Genomic DNA, 26,258 nt, shown 5'->3' with positions numbered 1-26,258 from the left:
GATATTTTTTGCATGGTTATCGATCGTGTTCCTCTCTTGCATCGCATCATACACAATGAAGTTGTACAGCTATTTTAGCAAACCTTTCCTTACAATTACGCTTATAAATTAATTCAAAAGAAAGAAGGAACATATAAAATCTTATATTAGATATTAATATACAGCTTATAAAATTTATTTACTTATTTTTTTATATACGCTTAGATCTTGTATGTGAAACAAAAATATGTGACATGATAGAGGAGGAGATGTAAGTCTTGTGACAAGTTCCTACAAGAGAAATAAAAGTTAACAAAAAGCATTAGAAGCTAGTGTGACGTCACTTATGTTATCTGAGATTTTAGGTTAAAGTATAGAATGAAGGAGGGAAAGAAAGTGTAATTAAGGATACATTTTAGCTGTTTTGCCTGCTTTCAATGTTGTGTTTTGTATTTGCTTATAATTCTAATTGAAATTCGTCTTACAGCACGAATCGAGAGATTGTATCTATGTTTAAAGGATGATTCTCAAAAATAAAATATGATATTTTTCTTAAACATTATTTCTGTGATCTTAGCTTATTTGTTAATAATTAGAAAAATACGTGTTTGATCTCCTGGTGTACTGACATTATTCTATTTACCGGGAACAGATAAATGGCATTTGAAGAGGTTGCCTTTCTAAGGAGAATTCACATGTTTGAGTTACGTCAACTGTGCTTTCGTCAGCATTCAAGATGGCACTGAGCTTACAGCAGCAGGTTAGAATTGCAGCATGGGCAATGCTTACAAAAAACGAGTTAGAGCAGTAAGACTGGCAAAATGTGATTTCAAAATCACTTTCAACCTTTGGATTTCAAATGCCAAAGATCGAAAGTGATTCCCAAGTTGAAAGTCGTCGACTTTCCTGTAAATCAAATAATGTCAGCAAACCATGAGATTAAACATGAAACCTTTCTGACTCACCGAGTAATCGCAATCGAATACCTTTATTCAATGCTGTCTAGAAAGAAATGTAGCAGTCCTGATGCAACAAAATTGGGTATGGTGACATTTCAGGACACGCGAAAGACATTCGCGTAAAAAGTCTAATACCAAAACTCACTACTACGGCAGTTTTGGCGTTGCAAACCGCGTAATCATAATTTGTGTATTTATGAGAACAGAAAAAGTGTGATTTATCGAAGGCACGTTGCAAATTTGGCAACTTTGATAGACAGTAGCACGCAACATGCAGGCGAGGATTTAGGGAGTGCGCAGGACGTTAATGCACCTCCTGACTATTTCCCGAATAAAGCCGGGTACCTCAAGCAGTAAAAAAAATTTATAAGTCATATTATTATCTTTCTGCATCCCTCTCTGAAGATTTCTGAATCCTCATGGGAGATGCATCACAGAGACTCAACCACAATCGGCTGTTGAATTATAAATTGTTTTGTTAAGTTAAAAATATAAAATGTCTCTTTATATTTTTCATTCGTTAACTCTGGAAGGATTAAAAATGTTTACAATATAACTTCTATTATAAATTCTGTATTTTTCTTTTTCTAACGAGTTGAAAATATTGAAAAATTTCTTCTTTTGAACTTTCATATTTTGAATTTCTCTTACTTATTGACTATACAGCATTGTTGCAGAACACTTAAACGATGACACGAGTTTGATATCATCATTAACTTATTTAAAGACATCCCTTTTAAAATCTTGTATTTAAATTTGATTTTACAGGTGAAAATAAAAATAATTTAATTTTTACCTTTTGACTAAGACTGAAATTACACTAGTATAAAACGTCTTATTTTTAAACAAGGTCTACGTGAACAATATAAAAACAAAGTTGATTATACAGTATTTTTATTCTTTAATATTTCTAATTATATTAATTTTTAAATTTCTTTATCTGACAACATTTAATCACTGTTAGGAAGTTTAATCGGTGAAATGTTGTCAATTCTAATGCTTATTTTTAACAAGAAATTTGTTTTATTTCATCTTTAATTTCGTTGTATTGTGTTAAAGTTATATATGTGAAGCATTAGTTTGAAATGACGGAAGGAGATTTAACGACGTTTTCAATTGTTAAGAAAGAAATGAGAAAACAAAAGTATTTTCTCATAAAAATGATTTATTGGAAGACTTACGAAAAAATTGAAAGAAGCCAGAAAAAGAAACATATTGATTATTATTGAATGAAAGCAGGTTGATTACGTAAGATATTTTTATATTTTAAAATGTGAATGCAGCATGTACTGTACAGTCTCGCGCTTTATACCTCCGTTTACCACTACAAGAAATCCAAATGTGGGCCAGAATCCATTTATTTAGATAGCTGAAAGCATCTATGTTGGCTGACTCCATTACGGGTAAGGCCTGTTTACAATGCAGGGCCATCGAAAGGCTAACGGGGTAACCAGAGTAAACATTAGTGCCCTATTATATTAAAGTAAAGGAAGTAAACGATAAACGCATTATACAGGGGCTCCTTCTTAGAGAAAAGAAATTTGTTTCTTTAACTTTTTGTGGACATTCCTGCTTTAATGAGCCCAAGTATACTGATGTCCTACTTTAAATGAATTTCAGAAATGAAGATGAATAGTAAGTACTGATTTATTAAGCTGTATTCTGGAAGCTAAAATGCGAGGCCATAAGCCGTCTCTTACAGGATCGTGTTCAGCACTTGAGGCTTCCGGCCCACCTCCTTCAGAAGCATTATATAGATTTAGATAAAAAGTAATGAATAGTGAGATGAGGCCTCGAAGAAAGCGAGGCTTCGGCTGTAATCGTGTATGTTCATAGATTAATACGCTTGTTTAGCCTGTATGAAAATCTGCCTCGGTGATAAATTGCATGCCGCTATTCACTTTAAAAGGATGCCAAAATATACCTTCTACATGATGGAAACAAAAGTAAATATTTAATTTTAATTTCATGTATTAATATGAAATTATACTGATGTAGTTCATAATTAAGTTATTACGGAATTTCGTATCATTGAAAGTGATTCCTCCTTTATAATTAAAAGTGTTCTCGAGAATCTGTACAAATTTAAGCATTAAATTATTCAATGTTCGTGTTATTGATCCGCGTTTGAATAATTTAAATATCATTATTTATCCGGTAATGTTACACTGTATTTCATTTATAAATGTTTCAACGAATTTAAAAGTAACTCTTAGGATGTCCACGGGAAATATCATACACGATTTATAATAATAAACACACCGTGTAAATTAATTATGATAGTTGGCACTCTCGAAATTATAACCAACTCTACGAAGTACTTAATTTCAATATTGATAATACTATTTTCTTCTTTAATCAGTATCATAAATACTGATTTACATGGTATTAATTTATTAATTCTAACTTCACTGTAAGAAGATTAAAGAAGGCGATTTTAAAGTCGATGGGCAAACATAAACTTTCTTAACTTTAGAAAAGTGATAAAAGGGTGCCGTGAATGGCATTTAAAAGCTTAATTTCTGATGATTTTTCTGTACTTATTTATTTTGAGATCGTTTGAAGAGTAAACTGTCACAGCGAAGTGACGGCAATGTTATATTGAATTTCTTCATTCCTTAAACTGAAGAAATTGGTCACGGGTTCGCGCCGGAACGTAAAATTTTGCGGTTTTCTTCACGTATGTACACCTAAATAGGGATCGGCTCCCATTGAAAATCTTCTTGGGAGCTATCTCACTGGGCAGATTGTCCATTTGTTGCCTTATCCCATTCCACTACTCCCTAAACTGCAAAGTTGATAACTGTTAACGTCACTTGACTACAATTCAGTTTTGAAATGACATCTTCCCAGACAAGTGGCTCGATAGAGTTGCATCAATTGCTTGGCCACCTCCATCTCTTGATCTGACTCAATTGGACAATTTTTAAGGGGTTAAAACTAACATATTCACCGAAATCATATAATTTAGACAAACCTGAGATCAGAATCACAAAGAAATTGAAGAAATCACTGCGCATCTATGGAATGGAAAAATCGGCTCGAAAGATGTATCGCGGATGATGGCGAGGGAAAATGCATAAAAATGACTAAACTAGATTCAAATTTGTAAAATTTAACTCGAAATGTTGCACAACAGTTTACCATGTTTCAACATTACGATGCTCGTGATGAAACGTGATAGGTTTATAGAAATCCACGGCGCTTTCTGAAGAACCTCATACATGAATATTTAGTTATGTTAACAATATAATACTTCAGGCGTTGTAAAAATATTTCAAACGTATACCACTTAGTCATTGTATTATAATTAAACCTTTTTAATTAATGCGATTCTATACTATAAAAATTCTTAAACATAGTTTTATTCATTTATGCTAAAATACTACAGAAATTCAAGTTAATTCATATATTTTTTGTATGTTTCTATGTACTTTCATAACCACAAAAATGTTACGTTCTAAATTATAAAAAAAAAATTGTTATTAAATAAGTATATGCAAAATTGAATATTATAATACAGTCGAACCCGCAATAACGGCCACCCCGACAACAACCATTTAGAAATGGTTACGGAAAGTTATTTCGAACAGTTTCCCAAGAAACGTTCCTGCTCGAAATAACCTTTAAACAACGGCCGTATTTTTATGTTTTATCAGTGGCCGTTGTTTGCACGTTCGACTATGTTTAAATTTATGTTTAAAAACAAATGTAATGTTAGTTATGAATGCTTATAGAAAAACAATTACTAATAATTAATGAGCAATTGGTTCGTAACATTTCTCCAATGTTTTCCAATAATCGGTATTCTTGAACCATGTTGCATTGCACCCATAATGCCCAGCTTTATGTATACTGGCAATGTCGTAACAATCGATATCGTTATCGTTATCGCAGTCGCGAGCGTGTTTATTCATGTAACCATGAATGGTCCTCTCTGAGCATTCTTTGTCCTTGGCGCAATTCTCGAAACCTAAAATGTTACATACATAAGACAATTTGCATTTAATACACTGTATAAAACAGTAAATTATTATATTTACCGCTTCGTTTTCGTGGATTTTCACCTATTCTACCACCTTCGGCCCAAAACGGCCACGATATTAAATATGGACCACAAAAATATCCTCCGGAACCGGTATTGTGGCATCCCATGTTAAGATCGCATCCGGTACTTGCCTAATTTAAGCACGTAAACAGTTTTATATGTATATATTTACAGATTTATGCATTAGTATAATTAAAACTATAACTCTTACCTTGCATATGCACTGTAAACAATCTCGAGAAACACTCGGAATATAAGTATCAGCAGGGTATTGTCCTAAATGTAATAAAATTTAAAGTTGAAAATATATTTTTCTCTTATTTTATTTCTTAAAAATTGCCTAACTGTATATGAAATGAAAATTAGGATCCGGTTAATTGAAAGTCCACACAATCCATCTTATCCTGTTCATGGTTTTCATGGTTTGATGGGATACCGCAACGCAATAAATGGGCCATCTGCCAAAGATGGATTCCTTCAGGGAAAACTTTGTATGGAAAACTTAACACGTGAAGAAAACCCGGAAATCTTCACGTGGCCAGCTCTTTGTTGCTCCTTGTACAAAGCCAGTGGTTTTGGTGTTCAATGGATAATCACTTTTCAATGATTTTATCCACTCGGCCACTGTTAGACCATAGTACTTTTTATAATAGTGCGGACATGCTTTCTGTAAGAAATAAGAGATCCTTTTCCTTCACCAAATAATAATAGACAATAAATGTGAATTGCTTTTCAAAATAAAACCAGGACCTTTGTATTGTAAGACCTTGAATTGTATCTTGTATAAATTTGGCCCTAAGTATGAAGCTCCCTCTCAGATGGGAGCATGAGAAAGAATGACGTCTATCAGGATTCCGCTCACGTGCTTAGAATGGACATTGCACTTCTTCCTTATGGATAACTCTCCAGTTGGTACCAGAAGCGGAAGTTAAACCATAAACAAAATCTTTAGCACGAGTCAAAATGCTGTTTTTCAGCTTTCACAAAGGGTCCCATTGCTGACAAAACCTCGAATGAAATTAAGTTTTGTTATTTTTTGAATCTAAACATGTAAGAACAGATGCAAAGGTCAAGCACTTTTGAACCTTAAAGCACTTAAGATGCAGAAATTCAGCAAATTGAGTCAAATTCTTCAAGAATTTAGCCCATTTTATTAAATTTCATACTCTAGATACTTAGAAATGCTCCAAATATATGTTTACGATTGTTTCTTAGCGTTTAATTTACATATAAATATATACATCTACCATAATTAAAGACTAGACTACAGTAAAATAATAAGAATAAAACATAAGAAAAAAATTTACGAATCAAATTGTTGTTTTCTCTATCTAATTAACCAAAAAGTGATGTACTTGACATATTTCCTTAACAAAACAATACGAAAAGTACGTTACTTAACACACCAAGTTGTATCTAATTAACACAGACAAAAATAATAAAGAATTTACCTGCAACAAGGACAAATAGGATATTGGAAAAGAGCAGAGTGAGCATGGTTGGCAGTGAAAGTCAATGTCGAGTTCCTGACGAGAACAGGTAGACTAGAAAAACAGTCGACTTACTTGACGTCATTGCACTTAGTCAGCTTGTTAAACTTGTTTTCTTCACTTAAACTCTTCTCCTGGGTTTTTCTACTTGAATTTTATAATAATTATGGTTTTTTTAAGTTAAAAATTCTTTCTACAAACTTAAATTATTCGTTAAACTAGTGTTTATACCTATGTACAATCAGTTGTAAATATATTAAATACGGATTTATTCATATTTGTGTTAATTGATATTAGAATTCTGGGAATTTGAATGTATTGCGAAATAGCTAGTTGGAATGCGTGATTACTAAACCGTTAATTCTTCCTCTTTTATTATTTTCCTTATAAATAATATGCAGATTGTATAAGTTGTTTTAATCGTCTTTTTAATTCTTAATCGTGTTGCGTCAGATTCTGTAAGTGCTTCGTACGAAGCTGTTACGCGTATTTGACGAACGTTGTTAATCCCGAATTCGAGTTCTATTTTTTCTTATATAAATTAATATCAAAATAATCTTATATAAAAGCTTTTACCACGATTTATTTTGTTATTCATTTCTTTCAGAACCATCTTGTTTCTGCTGGCGCGAAATGACGCGTACTCCAAGACATATAACCGGAAGTGACATCATTAAAACTTTTGTATCGAATGTACTTTTGACCTTTCACCATATAAAGAGACAAGGAGCTTGAATGTTACTCCTCACACTTTCGTCACTAGAAGTTACGAAAGTACAAGAAATTAGTCTCACCGATCGGGTGTGTCCACGTGACATTTTCAACACTTGCACGTGCGTCTTGCTACTTTTATAACTAGAGAATAAACACCCTATTCGACCCCATTGAGAGCTAGGTCCTCTCGTAATGAGAGTAATTGTGTTTCGTTATATTAGTCTATGATACCATACGTTAAGTAATTAATCAGTTAGTCATTCTGCGTGTCTGTCGATATACTTCTTTGAAGTGCGGCATTGTTTCCAAACAAAATGGCAAAGGTTTTTATGGTACAGCCTATATATGGAGGCGTCAATCACTAATTTGAAGTTAATTTTAATTATGTTAAACAATACGAATTTGAAGAGCGATTGCAATTATGATTCTGTTTATAATTATATTTTATAAATGTAAAGTATTTACAAGGGATTTTCTTTATTCTGTCTTTTTTGATTCTGTTCTTTGTCAGTTGGTGAGATAACGCGATTTCTCTTTTTGTTTACTTTCTGTATTCTGTCTTATCTTTGTATGAGGGAGATGAGACAACACAGAACCTCCCCACCAATTTAATGGGTGGAGTAAACCGCAGCAGAAAAGAAACAAGATATAATGTGACCTTTGCCCTTTCCTAATCCTCGTTTCTCCTCCTTTAATTCCGCCAAAATTCTTTTTATAAGGTCGAGCTTATCGTATAAAAGGTACAATAAACAAAATTTGAGACCGTTTACGAAGCTGGAAATTAAACAAAATCACCTCCCAAATACCCTAAATCAAGTATATTATTAATTTTTCACATTAATATAGCAATTTAGAGGAATAAAGTCGAAAATTGCTTTTCTAAATCTAAAATTTTGCTGTTAAGGATTCACGAAGATTTTCTTTGTATTTCTGAGGATTTTGTTTCGATTTTTGAACGCTTTTTAATGTGTAATACGCAAAAATCCCCATAAAAATCTCTTCTCTTCCATAAAATTAATTGCATAAAATATTAAAATGAACGACTGCGACATTAATAATTTTATAAACATTACTACATCAGCGTAAATTAACCGTAACAGCTGTATATAAATTCTTATTATTTTGATAAATATTCAACTTTATATATTCAACTACCTCACAAATAGTAAATTAATTGGTTTATTTGATATAAAAAAGTTATTTTAATGCCTCATCAACACTGGTGACACAATGATGTGACTCAAGATAAACATAAAGATAAAATATTAAAGCTTATATAAAATTAATACAATTAAAATATTAATGCCTACAAAATATATATAAATGTTAGTCGTAACTACAGCTGAAAAATTGCAAATCCATTCAACAATGTTAAGCACGCTTCAATGATGTTGCTGAATTTTAATAGAAACAATTCTCAAACAATCTCCAGTAATCTGTATTCTTGTACCATGTACCGTTACACCCATAAGGACCGGCTTTATGTATACTAGAATAATCGTAACAATCGACGTCTCCATCTTTGTCGCAATCGTAACCCCATTTTGCCATGTACCCTTGAATGGTCTGCTCCGAGCACGTTTTATCTTTCAAACACACTTCAAAGTCTAAAAAAAACCACAAAACATTGTATGATTAATATACCGTAAACCACAATAAATTCGTATATTTTATGAATCATAAACAAGATTTTACCATGAGGATTTCTAGGATCTTGTCCTACTTTACCAGCCTCGCTCCAGTATGCCCACGATATTAAATATGGACCACAATAATACGCTCCAGGACCCGCATTATGACAGCCCATGTTAAGATCGCATCCCGTGCTTGCCTAATATAAAAATTTATAGTGTTAATTATATTTTTTAATTGTATTTTCCATAATATTAGAATACAACACCCTACCTCGCAGATACACTGCAAGCATTGTGGAGAAACAAGCGAAGTGTCCTGATAAGAACCTTCGTAATATTGTCCTGAAAGTAACAAAAATTTAACATTGTTTTAATGTACTTGAAGCTTGAATACACACATTTAAACACCCACACAAGATAGAAAGAGGAGTTTTCCTTTTATTAAACGCATAATTTGTGTTAAACTTCACGTTAAAAAACAGTATAATTCAACTGTCCTTACAAGTCACAGAATAAGATATATAATAAATGCTTTCCACCCACTCATAGAGAATGCGCGTTAACACATCTGTTGTCATGTGCACACTCGTCAGTAGTGTAGTCTGTGTTTCGTATTGATACTTTTGAATCACCTTGTTCGTGTAGAATACAATAGAAGGCAGCACATAGGCCTATACACAATTTCGTCTTTTATTTTCGTGTTTTCTATACGATACATATTTTTAAGTTGTAGTAAAACATAATTGTTCAGACAGAAGAACACACGTACTATCGAATGGGCGTGCTTCTTACACTTATAGCTACGTGTTACATATGTTTGCGTATATTTGCGCTATGCGACGCGTATTGAATGGCGCAGGCCCTAAACTTAATTAAATTTTGGGGCCCCGAGTAAATTACATATTTAGAGAATATCCGAGCCAGCTAGAAAGCTTACACAACAATACTTATTGGTAATTTATCTATGCTACTTGCGACATTGTTTGACCTTGAGATGTGTGTCTGGCAGCTTAAGGTGGGGGGGGGCCCCCAAAATCGAAATTCCATTCGAAAACCCCTTTGAACTGGGGCACTCATTAATAACGCGCCATTGTTCACACAAGTTCTGTTAAGTTACACAAGTATAACGTAAATTAACATTAAAAAATTAATGGTATAATAAGTTTTATACAAAAATAACCAGACAAAAGGGCTGAGAAGACATATTTTTGGCAAATAAGTGGCTTGTAAGAAGCTGCCTTTCGACCATCTACGTACTACTTTAACATTAATTAACGACCTCGAACACTAAACTTGAACAGTAATTTTAATAAATTGAATAATAATTTACCTGTAACCAGAGCAAAAACAACGTTTAACAGCAGCAGAGTAAACATATTTGGCAGTGAAAGTCAATGTCGAGTGTCCGAGTGGGACAGGTGCATTAAAAAAATGGGCCACTTCCTTGACATCAGCGCTGTTAAGTCACCTTGTTAAACTTGTTTTCTCTTGTTAAACTCTTCCACTCGGTTTTTCCACTTAAATGTCAAAATAATTATGATTTTATCCACTTAAAAATACTCTTTTGCAATTTAAATGATTCATTTGAAGGGCGAAAATTATTTATGACCCATTATAAATATATTAAATGCGGATTTAATGGCATAAAAATTAATTTTAATTAAGATTCTCTGGAGCTGAAGATGTTACGCAATTAACCTGTTTTGCTCTACGTTTATCAAACCGTTAGCTGTTTTTTTAAGATTAAATTTTTTGGATATAATCGCGTCGTGTTGCGCGTTACGGCATGCTGCGCGGCGCGACAGGACATTTTTCTCGATTTTTGATGAATATTTCAATTGTTCGAATATATTATCTAGTTATATCGTTATTATAGAATACGTTTAAAGGTAATTAATGTTTGTTGTGAGTTGAGATTTATTATATTTGAATATTTTCTCTCTCAAAGCGCGACGCGACGCGACGTACACGCAAAGATGTATAATAGTATAATTTATGTTAAAATGTTAAATTATTAATTAAAATGATACATTAGTTAAGAGTGTATTTTAAAATTACCACGAACACAGATTATTAATTTAAAAGATTATGTAGCCAATATAATTCCAAAACGAACGTCGCGAAGCGGAGCGATTTGACGCGCGGCGTTACCACTCTGGACGATTCAAAGCACGATAACTGTTTATCTAAACTTATACAACCATATAAATCAATTTTAGTGGGTTTATTTATGAATAAATAACAAAAAAATGCAGTTTCAAAACTAAATTTCTGCATTTTATTTTTCAAAATTTAGCTTGAACGTAGCGTAACTTCAACGCTCGTTTAAGCAAGGAATTTGGTTATTTTTCTAGAATTTAAACATAATTTTATTAAGATTACAAATATATTTTAATTAAATTTCAATTAAAATTACAGTTTATAAATTAATTATTTATTTTTTGGTTTAATACTGTTCAAAGCTCGCCTTGGATCAGTGCTATTGTTGAGGTAACATTCTAAGAAACGTAACCATTTTTCTGTTGTTTCTATGTCAGTTTTAACACAACCTGTAAATCCTATTTTATGTATTTTGTAGACATCAGAACAATCAAAGTTACCATTAGAATTACAATCTGTTTTATAACGATTCATATATCTTCTTATTGTTTTATCAGCACAATCCTTATTGACACTGCACTTTTCAAATGCTGAAAGATTAATAATTATCAAATATCTTAAAAATAATAGCAAAATTAAGTTATAGTGCATTTTTCTGTAAGGTAATAGGCATTAAAAGTCATGTATTGGACATTCGGCATTTCAAACATGCGTTAAGGGAACGTTCGTTTCGTCAAAATAGCATTCTAATGAAGCCAATTTAACATCGTTTTTCATGAAAAAAATACAAGAATGACGTTAAATTGACATTATTATGGCACTTTTTCATGACAAAAAGTTCAAGAATGACGTCTTATTGACGTAAAAGTATGTTATTCTGACGAAACGAATGCCTGAGCATTGAGGTATACTTAGATTGTAGGACTTTAGAAACGATTTTAATATAGTTTTTATGGTTTTTAAGAGGTTTATATTTATCCAAGGATGTTTATAACACGATAAACATAATTCAAATGAATGATGGTGGACATCTTATAAAATATAAATAACACTAAAGTAGGACATGCAATTTATAAAATTATAAATATTTTAACAGAGTTTTAAAAATATATGTGTTAAAATTAAATAAAATTGCATTTATTAAAGTAGTATTTAGCGTAAGAATAATATAAGATGAGCACAGAGAGAGAGACGTATAAGCTAGATAGGATACAGAAGATTATAAGAATTTAATTGTTCTATGGTTTATAATAACGAATTGTTTAGTATTAAAACTTTTCGATTAAAAACGATTAATAATACCAAGAAAGGCAAGAAAAATAACATTTATTAAATGATTTTATCATAAAATTAGAAATTATTCATACAAGGAAGTGTTACTTCTAAGTGTAGAAGTAAGCTGTAACAAAGTTGCAATTGTGAAATTTGACGTAAACTTAAACTTCGAGAATCTAAGACTATCCAAAAGTTGCGAGTTTTTGAGTTATATATCAAATAATGCGGACAAACAACTATAAATGACAAAATAAAGGTACATTACATAGAATTTTACAGGACATAGTTAAGAAGTAAAGAACCTGGCAGGACAAAACTATCGTAAAAAGTGTCATTCGAGCCGAAAATATAGTAATATTTAATACGCCACTACATAAATAAAGATAACTATATTTTATAATTTACATTTATCTTCATCATCATCATCATCATCATCATCATCTACTCTAAGTCTTCCACCATCAATCCAATACGGTTTAGTGATATCGTAGGGTCCACAATACTTAACATTATCCGAACCAACGAAGCATCCAGGTTTATCACCACACGATACATAAGTCTATAAAAAATAAAATTTATAATAAATGAATTAAGAAATGTTTAAATATTTAAAAAATATATTTTAAAATATTTATTTTATCTTTAAGGACATTAAAACGTCACATACTTGGCACAGGCAGTCTAAACACACCTGTTCTATTAAATCGTCAGCAAACGTCGTTACTGTAATATATTTAAATTATTTGTTTAATTTATATTTAAAAAATTTAAATAAATGATATAATTTCAAAGATATTTTTAATAATAAATTAAATTAAATTACTTACTTATTTTTATTAATAAAACTAATGTTGTATGTGTAATAACAGCCATATTTTAGGATGTCCTGTCGCAATTTTTGTGTATTTTTTCCAATAAAAATATTTAAGCAATCATTTTATGTAAAATCGAAACAGTTTTAATTACATTTACATAGATTTTTTTATTTTATATTATCGTATTCCTGAAATGATGCCATCTATATCCGTCTCTCATGCGATGCGTCACGACGCGCGGCAGTGTAATATACGCTTTATTACGTTAAATATATTATGTTATTAAACAGATTATTTAAATTTATATAACTACATTAAATGTTTAATCTGTATATTGAGAAAATTGGTAAATCACCTTGGGTAAATTTCATATACAAATCATCGTAACTTTTATTTGATTGAGCCGCGCGCTATCTAGTCTGCACGCGACGCGATGGGAAGCGATATCGATGTTTTAGACGTTTATTTCTTTCATTTATTTTTATTTAAATAGTAATAATTCATTATAAAAATTAAACATTTTAATAAAATATAAAATATTTTAAAATCTTCATTATTTACAACTATAATTTAATTAAAGCGCTAAGAGAATTCGCTATTTAACCCGACCACATGGGCTTGTCATTAATGCTAATAAAACTAATTAATTTGTAGGTTATAATTGCAAATAAGTGGATATAAATATAATATTAGAGCTAGTTATCTGCTTAAATACGAAAAATGTTGTATTCTTTTAAAAGAATATTCTAAATTACATAATTCTAGAGGATCATTCTTCGCATGAATGAGTAACAAACCAGACATTTTGGTTTATAATTCTAGCCAGATATATAATGTTGCTAATTAAATATACATATTACATAGCTATTTACATATTTCACCTATTTTTATGTCGTTAACATCATTCGGGATGTAGTTAGATAGCTTAAAAGACGATGCGACACGGCGCGCTACGCGACGCGACCCATGTAGTCATTTGAGTCATCATTTTTTATTTATCTACCTCTCAATTTGACGTATTCTAAACGAATGTGAGCAGAATTTCTTCGTAAAGAAGCTAAAGATATAATATCAATTAAGAATTTAAGTACAATTAATTAAAGGTGGGATATATTGTTAGCGCTTGTTGACAACTGCTGATCTTCGAAAATTAATTTTAGTTTGCTTCATTTTATCGAATTTAAAAAATTAACGTCGAAAAACAATTGACGAATTTCAACATTTAGAACTTACGCTCCATTGAACTGTATAATAAGAGCATTTCTCAGAAGTGAGCTTTGAAGGTCGTTCACAAACAGGAAGGGAGTATCTTCCTATTCACTACGTTAACAATTTATTCAGTTAAATAATAATAAATTCAATTCTTATAAAATGTTGTTTTATTTAAATAAATATTCATAAAATTCATCGTAATTATAATAGACCCATTAAAGATCCTCCAAGATGCCTTTTGATCTAGTCATACTTATCCATTATTAAATAAATTACAATAATTTATGGCCCCTAAAATCACTCTTCTAGGTGTTGTTTTACGAAATTTCTCTTTTAAAATGGATTTAAAACTCTTTAATTCGATTTAAATTGGATAATTTGGAGTTTTCTCTGAAGAACTTTGAGGACTGGAAAAAATATTTTAAAAATGAACTGAAGAAAAGGAAAAACACAAATTATATTGCAAGATTAAAGGATTGTCATCTGATAATCCTCGCGATGATGCTCAGCTCGAAATTGCTCAGCTCCTAAATTAATGTGTCTGAATGAATATCTAAAGCTTAACACGAGCTTATCTATTAATGCTTTTATAGTTTAGTGATTTCGAATGACATCAAGAAGCTTCAAATTACAAAAGGAACGACATCAAACACGAAAAATTAGCTCGAGAACTTGATGATGCGGCTGGATGAGCATTGGTTTGATGATGAAACAGTGAAAATGTACATAAATTTTAGGCTAATTTCTAAAAATTTGATCTAAATTAGGCCTGTACAGCTTATATTCTGTTTTATCTATCGATCTATCGTCGTTTTATAATATAAAGTGTCGAGTATGAGATGAAATTTGATAGTTTCCTTTGATAATTTGCTGGCAAGCGTTAATTTCCTGCCATTGGCAGTTTGCTTGACAAATTATTTGAAAGTATCGACTTGGATGAACGAAGGAAAATTTCAATCGATAAATGTTTAAGTAGCTTCAATATAATTGGCTGTTTAATCCGATTTTAATGAAATTTTATTAAGTTAAATTATTGATTTAAGGAGAGAAATTAGGGTATAAAAAAGAAAGTAATAATTTACTTTCACTTAATTCACAAACGAGATGGAGAATTACTAATATAACACCGAAGATTAAAGTTTAAGTTTAATTTTTAAGAAAATAATTTAACAATATCATTTAAAACTTTTTAAAATTGTTTTTCTTGAATCTTTATTAATTAAATTCAATAAAGTTTAATTATATTTATATAAGTTATTAATTCATAAACCTCTACAGTGTTCCAAAAGTCAGTTAACTAAAGTAGAGTAAAGTAATTCGGTTAATTTATTTTTGGACCAATTAAGCATTTGAGTTTAAAACAAATTATTTATAATATTGTTTAATTGTTATTTATTATTATTATTATTAAAGTTTATTGAACTACATTAAAATTAATTGAGTTCAGTTTAGTTAAAAATTTTTAACAATACAGCATTAAAGTTAAATGCTTTAAAAATGATTTATATAAAAATATAATTATATAACCTTTGAATTTATATTTTATATAATAAAAATATAAAAATTGCTTTGTATATTTTCAGAATTTAAGCTATTTTAACCAGTTTTAATGCTTAAAAAACACATTTTTTGGCCTTTACAGCGTATAAAGGATGATAAATAATGTGTAATATAATAAAAATTGCGTGGGTGTCTACGTGCCTTGAAGTTTACATGTCTCAACCATGAATAGTTTTACTTGTTCTTGAATCGTGACTCATGCACCTACACATATATTGCATATTGTAGACTGTATCATACAAGTATCACGTATATGTTAGGAATTTATTAGAGAACAAGTGATGATAAACTCGTAAAGATTAAAGATAGTAAAGTCATACGAACATTTCTATGTGTTTGTATATATTTTATGAAAGATTTTATCAAATTGAACGGGTTATTTCGATTCTAAGTCATGTTTTATAGATTAAAACCTGAATTAGGAACTTCTACTTCGCCCTCTTTCAGTTAAATATGAGTAAACTTAACAGGTTACTCACGCACGATATTCACTTATTTTCTATTCTCAAGGAGGAAGATATGTAATTATTTATAATAAATTTCTCATTGTTTCTATTGTATTTTAGTAAATTACAATTATTTTTAAATTTTTAATAAATTTTTAAAGTACGTAAACGAAGAATATGTAGGTTTTGCGTGACGAATCTTAAGGTAGTTGGTGTGTATTTCTTCAGATTCCCTTCACGTATTTTACATCTAGAAGTAAATAGTGGCCTTGAACTTCTGTACATTAGCCTTTCAATTAATTATGCTTATAAAAATATACAAATAAACAATTAATTTATTTATATATACTTTAATCGTAAATCATTTCTGACATACGTCTGCCTCGTTTTACCTTTATAGACACTCAGAAGACGTTCAGGAGGTTCAGCTCTTCTGAACTTATTGCGACCGAAACTTGATCCAAAGGACACTTTTTAGTCTAAGCAACAAGAAAATTCATAATTTTTCTAAAGTATTGACACCTGTCTATGCGGGTTCAATGACTTTGAACGTCATTGACAGGCATATTTACACGCCTAACTTAACGACTTCCAGTCATTGCATCTACATAATATTATATTTTATTCCTGTTTCTTATTGACCTCTTTCATGTGTATGATTTAAGAAGATTGGGGGATCACTCCCCAGCACGAGCTCAAACTCGGATTTTCTTAGTGGAAGCACTCTCGCTTCTGGACAGTTATGGCAGATTATAATTTCAACACAAATGAAACAATTTATAAATCAAAGTTTAATTATAAAAATTAAAGTTTCAAATGATAAAACAATATTAAGTAGAAAAGCTGTCTAAATTAGCTTTTAACAGTCGATTTATCAAGATCAAGGAATGTCATTAATTACGAAAATTCCATATCAAAGCTTAATTTAGCAGTTATTGATTTCTATCGATTAACACAAAATTTTATACCTAAACAAATGAAAGATTTTTTAATTTTGTGATTAGTTGTGTGGAAGTCATCAATGTGCCATACTAGTTACATCGAGGACACTAGTTTAACTCTTATGAGATAACGAAATAGAATATAACTTAATTTCATGAGAAAATTATTTAATTCTTCACACAATTTATGGTTTTTTAATGAAATTATTCACCAAATAACATAGAGTGAGATTTTCTACATGGATGAACTGAATACAGTTTATGCATGAAGTGGCCACAATCGAAGATTGCATTTGTAAGAGTTTTCCATGTTCATGGTCCCAGATGGTAGTGACTGACCGGACCCTAGTCAGAAGGCCCGGGTTCATGGAGGCCCGGTACGAAGATGCCCAGCTTGTGTTTTTGCTTTGCTTAGATTTTCTTGTGGAATATCGAGTTTAATTTAATTAGAGTATTTAATTCTTGACATAATTTAAATTACTTAATATTCTAAGCTACTATTATTAACTTAATATAACAATTATAAAAGTATAAAAATTACTGGAGGGGAGGGGGCTTGCCAATGATCCTGATCTAGAGGCCCCGCTGTAGGATGCCATGTCCATGTTATATGTATTTACCACTTACTAAGAAAATGCAATATTTTTAAGGTCCAGAAATTTGATAGACATTCATGAAAATTTATTACTTTTATATTGTAAGATATTCTAAAAGTTGAAAATCCGCGACCTACAGATCAATCATACATTTTAGACACGTAATTCATTAATGGCTCAATGATTTAATATCAGATTGAAATCATTTGAACTGGATACATTTTAGCAACTCGCTTGTCAGTTGCTGCTCTACGAAGTTTCACAGATTAATTAATCCCTCGAAGTCATCAATACAATTCTCTATTGTTTTCTGTCTTTCAATTATGTTTCTTCGTTGTTTCTACCCTCAATTGTTTCAAATATTGTTTCACACAGTTAATCCCTCTTCCACCTGGTTTGATATCCTCAATATTTCGCTGGAGAAATCTTTCATCCCTTCCCGTCATGTATCCATACCACTACAAATTTGAATTCAGTTTTAGCTTCTTCTTACTCAGTAAATATTGATACCAATGTAGTTAAGATAAATACAGTTCTAGAGAGAATTTATTTTGTTTTCTATCCAGAACACACTGAACATTTCATGTATACGACATCATTGAACGTCGTAGTCCTCAGTTGGCCGTTTCGATATTTCTAGTATACCCACTTCAGCGCTGTAATTAATATTTTTATAGCGATTAATTACAATTAAATTAAGAAAGAAGTTATAATTAGATTGCTACTTGTATGAATTAACGACTTGCGTGTATAATTCCCCTCTGTAAAACCTCATTAAAATAAAAAGCGAATCATATTTATAACTTAAATAACCAATTACTATTTCGAGCACCAATAAAATGTACGTTGGAAAACGTGAAATTAACAATGTATCATTTAATACACTTGTGTTCATTTATTCATTTCATAAATTCTTTTATCTTCGTTATTATCGTATTGTAAATTGCTTCATTTAAATGGATAATATATTGTCTCGAGCATTATCTTGTTTATTGAAAGCTCTTGTAGTTTATTCTGGAAATAAAGCAAAGGATTTTTTCCTTGGTGTTAGATATAAAGTGAACAATGCCATTTCTAAAAACAATTTTGAAAATTTAAAACTGATAACATTGAAGAGAAACAGGGACATCGATCCGTATTACAGTTATAAATTGATGTTCAAATACCGAAAAATCATCTAAAGATCTTTTTTCTTTTGGAACTATCTTATATTTTCTACTATTTTTGTGTTGTGAGGTGTTAACAGACATTAGTTGTGAACTCCACGGAACAATGCAAAACTTGAAAATCATAACTTGAAACAGTTCTTACTTTGATAATCTATACTTCAGGCTTTTGCCTCTTATACAGAACTCATTATCACTATTATAGGGTAAATGTATTTAACGAGGGATAATTTTTGGTCATGTTATTAGAGACAAAGCAGGAGAAATCAAAGACGAAACGCTCTTATTTTTCTGATTGGTTGGAGACGGGGCTATAATCAATAAGAGGCGTGATTATGATAAAAAAAATAATATTCCATTAGTTGAAAATGTTGTAATTATCCTCAGTTACGACGCGTGTGTTTAATAGATATGTGGTCTTTGCTTTATCCCAATTTCTTCTCAATAGATTTGTTAGAAAATACATTCATTACACCAATAAAATGATACAACAAATGGTAAAGATGAATTGTCTACGACAACGGAACTCGAAATGAGATCATTATGTAAACCGTGGTCTCATTTCAAGCGTAAAGATGGCATTTACTAGAGAACACGATAAAACTTTGTTGCGATGTAACCGCGTTCAAGTGATGTCCAAGAAGACAAGACCACAGAGGGTGCTAAATTGGTCATCAGCCGGAAGTTGTAAGCGGACAACCTCGAATCACTTGGAGAGAAAGTTAAAGAGTTTGAAGATAATGCTTACAGTTGAGGATGGGATTGCAATGCAACCACTAATTGGTGGAAACACTTTAAAATAGAGGAAAATATCCTTATTTGGTTTGAATTATCCATTTAACAGAGTCTTATCAATTTTAACGCTGATATATTTCCCTTAATCTTTATATGAGTCTATATAATTTTAACTTTATAAACATAATCATAAAATTTTCCCATTTATTTTCTGTTTGCTTTATTTCTTTTTTATTATGCATTGGTGTAGAGAAGATAAAACGAAACAAACCAATTTTCAACGATAAATTTATTGTTATCCAATTCAACTGGGACTTATTTATTGCTGTTTCCATCACCATTTCTTTGTTTTCTTAATGTTTTATAGCAACATTTCGGCTTTTTAGTTGTTGATAATAATTTAGATAATAACGAGTTTTATTCCACGTACTTTATCTTCATTGATCACGAAAGATGTACAGTACATTCTATCAACGTAATTCTCAATTTTATTTTTTAAGATCCCAGTAAAAGTGAACCTAAAAAATTAGATCGAATCCATAATGTACGAGTCCATAGTCCAATTTTAGACAGGCGAGAATCTCAATGGAGTCGACCAGCATAAATAAAAGATGGTCAATGGCACCCCGACCCAAACTTTCACTGTTAAATTTTAAGCATTGGAATCAAATCCGAATTCTGACTTCTACAAAAATGAACTGATACCTCACTGAGTAGCCTTATAATTGGTTTTGAATACAAACATTTATAAAATATTATAAAATAAATCTTAAAAAGATGACAAAAGAAACAAATTTAACAAAACTTTTCAAGAAAGTAGGCGGTTCTCTGCAAAATTTATGAGAAAAAGTAATTGATAAGTTTTTAACGCAATGAAACTAATCAGCTTGCCTATTTTTAAATATAAAGTAAAATATAGAATTATGAAAATTTATTTGATATTCATTAAGAAAGACAAAAAAAATAAAAATAAAGTATTTTTCTTTGTGACAGTGTGTTTATCGCTGATTACAACTGACAAACAACCAGAACTGATGATAAACTTTACACTAGATGGCGCTGTATTTTATTATTTCATAATTACAATCAATCGTACAGTACATTTTAAACTCTACTGCCATCTGTTGGAAATTTTTTTAAACTTTCGATTTTTATACTAAAAATTGGAATATGTTTTAAATTATTATTATTTAAAAATTTCTCAAATTTATTTTAAATTCTTTACTTCATTAATTTTAACAATTTTTAGAAATGTAATGGAATAAAGTATCTAAATTAAAATTTATTTACATGCATATTCAAATATTAAAGTGTAATTTATAAATTGTATAATTTGATTTATAATATATAAAACTTTATGTTTAATGTGTTAAAAAATATAAATTAGATACTTAATTGATAAATATTTTTAAATTAATTGGATAAAGAGCACATGATTCGCACGATACTTTTTGAGGTAAGGTCTCGGCCAAGTATCAATATTTGAGGATTATGTTCAGTGTATTGAATAAAGGTAAAGAAAAATTAGTGTATTAAAAAAAAATTATATTATTGTTAAAAACGAAAGAGAAATGGTATATTTTACACGAAATTTTAATAGTAAAAAATACAATGCTTACATGGGTACATAATACAATAAATAGATACGAATAAATGCCAATAGTAATCCCACAAGATTAATATTAAGAATGAATGTAATGAATAGTATTAAAGAATAAATAAGAACAAATGCAAAGAATAATAATAAACTCGTGTTTTTATATGGCATAATGATACATTTACTCACAAGTGTTCGAGTGCAGAACACTAGTTGATCGCGGGTTCTGACCTCACTCGACATGAGTTTTCCGGATTTTCTTCACATGTCGAACAATTTAATCACACAATTGTGGTTAAATTAAACTAATTATATTTCCAATATAAACGAAAGAGAAAATCTGAAAAATGTTTTTCTCAAATGTTAATGTGTGAAGATGAAATATAGAAAAATATAATATGAACGGCAAAGATGAAGCTGTGATGTAATTATTATTTGAACGGAAAGTTGTTCTTACTTATGTGAATTTGATGATCGATAAAATCTTACACTGCAAATTCTAAAATCAACACACAAAAATGTGCACCTCTTTTTTATAGAAAGTGCAGCGTAAGAGTTTACCAATCAACCTTTCACAAAGATAAAATTCCCATTATTCGTTATGTTTAAATAATAAAAATGTGTTTTAAATAACTCTCCATCCTCCATGTGACACACCCTACATAATTAAATATCATTATATACAAAATTTGAACGATTGGGCCAAAGTACAGAGGGGTTTTTAAACTCAATTTCTAAGAATAATTTCACACAGAAGAATTATAAATTCATATATTATTACAATTACGTTATTTTCTACACCAGAAGCTTCAATATCATTTCAGACATTTTATTTTAAATTAATTTTTCTTTCTAAGTCAATTCTTTGTTGATAATTGTAAGGTTTTCCAGATCTCTCGTGTCCCATAAATCAGAGATCTAGCGAATTTTAACGATAAAGCATATTCGCTACACCCGAAAAGAGCATGAAAACAAATTGAAGATGAATTATAATATAAAATTCCGAACTATTTGGCCCCACCCGTTGACAAAGAGGGGCATCAGAATTTAGTATTTTGTGTAGAAAAGGCGTTATTAGAATGATATAAAAGTGGGGCCATCTTCTCTGAAGGGTGATTCTCACATTTATGAAGGGGCTAAACACTTACAGATTAATGGAATATACAGAAAACTTTTCTTTCATACTAATAAACATTTATTATATATAAATGAATGTTTTATATATTTTCGAACGCAAGTATTGTGATTTGATTAATAAATAATTAAAATACTAACTCAGTTGTTTACAACAATAGTTGACTTATTTATTCTGTTTGTTATTGTTTATTATTTGTTCTCTGTTGTTTTTATGTGCATTATTTCTTTGCATTGTTTATTATGCATTCTGTTTAAATTGTTGTTATTGTTTTAAAAGCTTTAGTCATTTATAGAATTTTATATAAGTTTAATGAAATTATTTCATTGTTAAAATTATAAACAAACCTTTTAAGATTTTTATCAAATAAATAAATTAGAAATTAATGTGCCAAATTTACTAAATTTTATTCGAAATAATTAAAATTCTTATTTTTTTTAATATAAAATTTCTTAAATTTATTTAATTAAAAATATATTTTAATTTTTTATTAAAAATAATTTATAATTATTAACTTTGTGTTTGTTTGGCTGTTTAAAAATACAATTTAATATATTCGATTTTTTTTCTAATTATAATAATTTTAGTCTTTTTTTCTGACAAAATTTTGATTTTTTTTATTTACAAATGTTCACAATTATATTAGATTTTTCTTGTTTAAAACTCAACTTAAAAATCGAAACACCGAAAGTAATACCGTGAAAGATTCATTGAACACGTACAAAAAACGAACTTACAAATACTGTCATAATTAGCTTTTACGAATTAGAATTTCTTTATATTTTATTACAAATTACAATTTAACACCAAACTATTTATAATTTATAAAATATTTTCCTTATTTTGTTTCTGATAAAACGATCATTTTAAGGAAAAATTTCGCGCTTTATGCAGTTTTCTAATGAATAAACTTTTTGAAAAATATTTGAATTTAGTATAAAAATACATCGTATGTTTATAGCGGATATCTTATAATTAATTGTAAAATTAAAAAAATACAGAATTTATGTCTAAAAAAGAGTAATTTTTCCAGCTTAAATCAACTGCTAAGGGTTATCATTGATTGAATATAGAAATAAAGAAGAAAATATTCATGAGTCGATAGAAAGAATCAATAATTTCATCCGGATGATTGCATCTTCTTCCATCCACTTCAATAAATTTAATTACTCCATTTACTTTCTCCACATTTATTTTACATAAAAGCTCTTAATAGAAGGTTAAATACACGTGAGAAATGTAAAAATATTTTCATCTTTCCACCGAAAACTTTCGATTATTATGCAAAATTTAATGATAAAATAGAAATTTTATCAACCAAATTTTAATATATTTAGCGCCGTCGTCTATCTGTTCGACTCTAAAATTGGCATTAAATCGAGTGTGGCGCTAAACCCAAGTACATCAAACTTAAGCTATATCAATGACGTGTACACAAGTTTGAGTGGCACGTGATTGTGGTTAATAATGCATTTTGCATTGCAGACACTATAGAGAAGAATCCGTTTAGCGCCTTACCAGGGTGGGTCGATTTTGAAAGATGGTACATCGAGGTTTGGCTTTATTAATGATGTCGCTGATATCTTCTAATGTATTTAATCTAATCTTGCAATGCCTAAATTAATTAATGCTTCGTTTACGTTCGTTGCCGTATTAAGATAGCATTCTAAAAACCTCAACCATTCCAAACCACTCTCAAATCCATGTTTTTTACAACCTCCGGGTCCTCCTACGTGGATCCGAAAGTAATCCACACAATCCACTATGTCATTTTCATTGCAGTCTCTCGTGTACAATTTCATGTAGTTTTCTATGGTTTGCTCCGCACACGCTTTATTTTTTGAACACCGTTCGAAATCCTCTGTAAGTAAACACTACCATTAGTTACATGTTAGTATAAGTTCGCGCGCAACGCGTCGCATCGTCTCTCAGGCGAATACACTTCATTATTACGTTTATATATCCATTTTACTGTTGAAAATCATACAGATACATTAAAAATCAACGAATTATTTAATTTGAAGTATAATAAAATATAAATTTCGTCTGCAAATTTTACAAAATGAATTTTCTTTTATACCTAGTGACCTTTTGTTTACTTAGTCGCGTAGGTGGGTCTAATACCTTTTTAATTAAAAATTAATTTTAGATTGAAATATATGAACGTGTACTTATATTAAATTAATATATATATAAATATATATATATAATTAAAAAATAAAATTACCACGTTCCTTGTTGGAATCGTCATTTTCGAGTTGACCTCCGAGTTTGCCTCCATCTATCCAATATCCGCGACTCAACTTGTATGGACCGCATACGGTAAAAGGCATATTGATGCATTCAGCTGACATATTACAATTGCTTTGTGCCTTAATCAAAATAATTTAATAAAATTAAAGGTTTGTTCGCGCGACACCTCGCAACACGATTTATTATATAAATTTTTTACCAGACAAAAGCAATTTAAGCATCTTCTATCAACAAGATTAGACTTACATAATACATTTCCAGCTGGAAAAATAATAAAAGTAATTATAATATATTTTATTTTGTTACAAAGTTATATACAGTATATATTGTTATAGATCGTCGCGCACTAGTTGTCTCGAAAGCGACGCGACGTGCATACACTAACTTGTAAGTTGGGCACGACGCGTCGCGACGATTCTCGCGCTTCAGCCCGACGACATTAACAATTTCGATTGCTTTCTTATGACGCAATATACCTTTAATATATAAACGTATATAATGTCTATGCGATACTATACAAGGAAAATGCGATTTAGACTTTGACGTCAATGTAAACCTTTGCAAAAGTCATCAAAGTTTCGACTCCATCGAGACTAACGTATCATTAAGTCTTTGTACCTATACAATAGAAACTGTTTAAAAGTTACTAATTACTGTGTTAATTAGTTAATTATGCAAATTAACTAGCATAATTATTGTAAAAACTAAATAAAAAAACGAAAATTCTCGTACGTTTCTTCAACTAAGAAAAGAAGATGTAGAGCAGCGGTTCTCAACCGGTGGTTCAAGTACTACTAGGAATACGCCAGAGAGATGGGTTAGTGCTATAAATCTATACAGAGAAAGATCAGGTGGTACGCGAGTGACAAAGATTGAGAAGCGCCGATTTAGATTATTTACTGTTGCATAAGACATATTTAATATAAAGTGCAAGAACACAAGGAAAATCTATTATAATTACAGTAAATATAATAAAGAGATGATTACTTACTGATAAGGATGAGTGTTGAAAGCAGAATACCCTTGAATTCCATTTATAAAATTTGTTTATAACTCGAAGAATGATAAACAAACTGAAACATATTTTATATGCAACTGAAATGCAATTATTTATATCACAATAACTTTTCTATATTTATATTATAACAATCATAAAGGAAGCATCAGACTTGTTTCCTAGAAAACTTTACAGCTACAACGTACCTGTAAATATCTTCTTACTTGTATTATAAAATCTGACTTTAAAATTAAATTTATAGTAATTACAATTAATAAATCCTCATAAGAAATATAATAATTTCTAATTACAATGCAAACCAAAAATAAAATAATAAATCAAAAGGAAATGGAATTTCCTTGTGCATTTCCTTTATTCTGATTGGTTTAAATTACTTTCTTGTGAATTTTTAAATATTTACTTCTAATTTCAGAATTAATTTGTTAAATTTATTTTTTTAACTTAAATTAAATTAATGTAAATAAAGTTTACTGTAATTTTTAAAAAGATAATCGAAAATTAATAGTTATTATTTAAATCGGAAGATGGCGCGACCATCTTGTAATTTTTAACAATGTCTATAAACACAAGGTCATGCACCGATAT

At 30.0% G+C, this 26,258-nt stretch overlaps 4 protein-coding genes across 6 annotated transcripts; all 4 read right to left on the bottom strand.

The window, feature by feature from the left end:
• Positions 1-4,532: 4,532 nt before the first annotated feature.
• LOC136987524 (invertebrate-type lysozyme 2-like) lies at positions 4,533-6,654 on the bottom strand. The gene is made up of 4 exons (XM_067285263.1): positions 6,438-6,654; positions 5,198-5,262; positions 4,982-5,117; positions 4,533-4,911 (listed from the first exon to the last, which is right to left on the bottom strand). The coding sequence occupies exons 1-4, from the start codon at positions 6,481-6,483 to the stop codon at positions 4,694-4,696; spliced, it is 465 nt and encodes a 154-aa protein (XP_067141364.1). The 5' UTR covers positions 6,484-6,654; the 3' UTR covers positions 4,533-4,693.
• A 1,699-nt stretch (positions 6,655-8,353) lies between these two features.
• LOC136987609 (lysozyme 2-like) lies at positions 8,354-10,342 on the bottom strand. Its single transcript, XM_067285372.1, has 4 exons — positions 10,155-10,342; positions 9,096-9,166; positions 8,886-9,021; positions 8,354-8,797 (listed from the first exon to the last, which is right to left on the bottom strand). The coding sequence occupies exons 1-4, from the start codon at positions 10,198-10,200 to the stop codon at positions 8,592-8,594; spliced, it is 459 nt and encodes a 152-aa protein (XP_067141473.1). The 5' UTR covers positions 10,201-10,342; the 3' UTR covers positions 8,354-8,591.
• A 783-nt stretch (positions 10,343-11,125) lies between these two features.
• LOC136987558 (lysozyme-like) lies at positions 11,126-14,121 on the bottom strand. Of its 2 annotated transcripts, XM_067285303.1 has the most exons (4): positions 13,027-13,215; positions 12,867-12,922; positions 12,605-12,758; positions 11,126-11,514 (listed from the first exon to the last, which is right to left on the bottom strand). In XM_067285303.1, the coding sequence occupies exons 1-4, from the start codon at positions 13,070-13,072 to the stop codon at positions 11,255-11,257; spliced, it is 516 nt and encodes a 171-aa protein (XP_067141404.1). In that variant the 5' UTR covers positions 13,073-13,215; the 3' UTR covers positions 11,126-11,254. The 2 variants fall into 2 exon arrangements, 1 of the variants encoding a protein (XP_067141404.1); XR_010882624.1 differs by lacking the exons at positions 11,126-11,514; positions 13,027-13,215 and adding an exon at positions 13,896-14,121 and having other exon boundaries at positions 12,682-12,758.
• A 9,455-nt stretch (positions 14,122-23,576) lies between these two features.
• Positions 23,577-25,947, bottom strand: LOC136987511 (lysozyme-like). Of its 2 annotated transcripts, none has more exons than XM_067285248.1 (5): positions 25,859-25,947; positions 25,647-25,728; positions 24,855-24,916; positions 24,630-24,774; positions 23,577-24,263 (listed from the first exon to the last, which is right to left on the bottom strand). In XM_067285248.1, exons 2-5 carry the CDS (start codon positions 25,687-25,689, stop codon positions 23,998-24,000), a joined length of 516 nt encoding a protein of 171 aa, XP_067141349.1. In that variant the 5' UTR covers positions 25,690-25,728; positions 25,859-25,947; the 3' UTR covers positions 23,577-23,997. The 2 variants fall into 2 exon arrangements, with proteins under 2 accessions (XP_067141349.1, XP_067141350.1); XM_067285249.1 differs by having other exon boundaries at positions 25,647-25,708; positions 25,859-25,938.
• Positions 25,948-26,258: the final 311 nt, after the last annotated feature.

Source organism: Centruroides vittatus, unplaced genomic scaffold (assembly GCF_030686945.1).
Source record: "Centruroides vittatus isolate TY-2023 unplaced genomic scaffold, ASM3068694v2 scaffold_2520, whole genome shotgun sequence".
NCBI classification, from domain to species: domain Eukaryota; kingdom Metazoa; phylum Arthropoda; class Arachnida; order Scorpiones; family Buthidae; genus Centruroides; species Centruroides vittatus.
The sequence above is the reverse complement of the archived record's forward strand: the minus strand, read 5'-3'. Positions and strand labels throughout refer to the sequence as shown.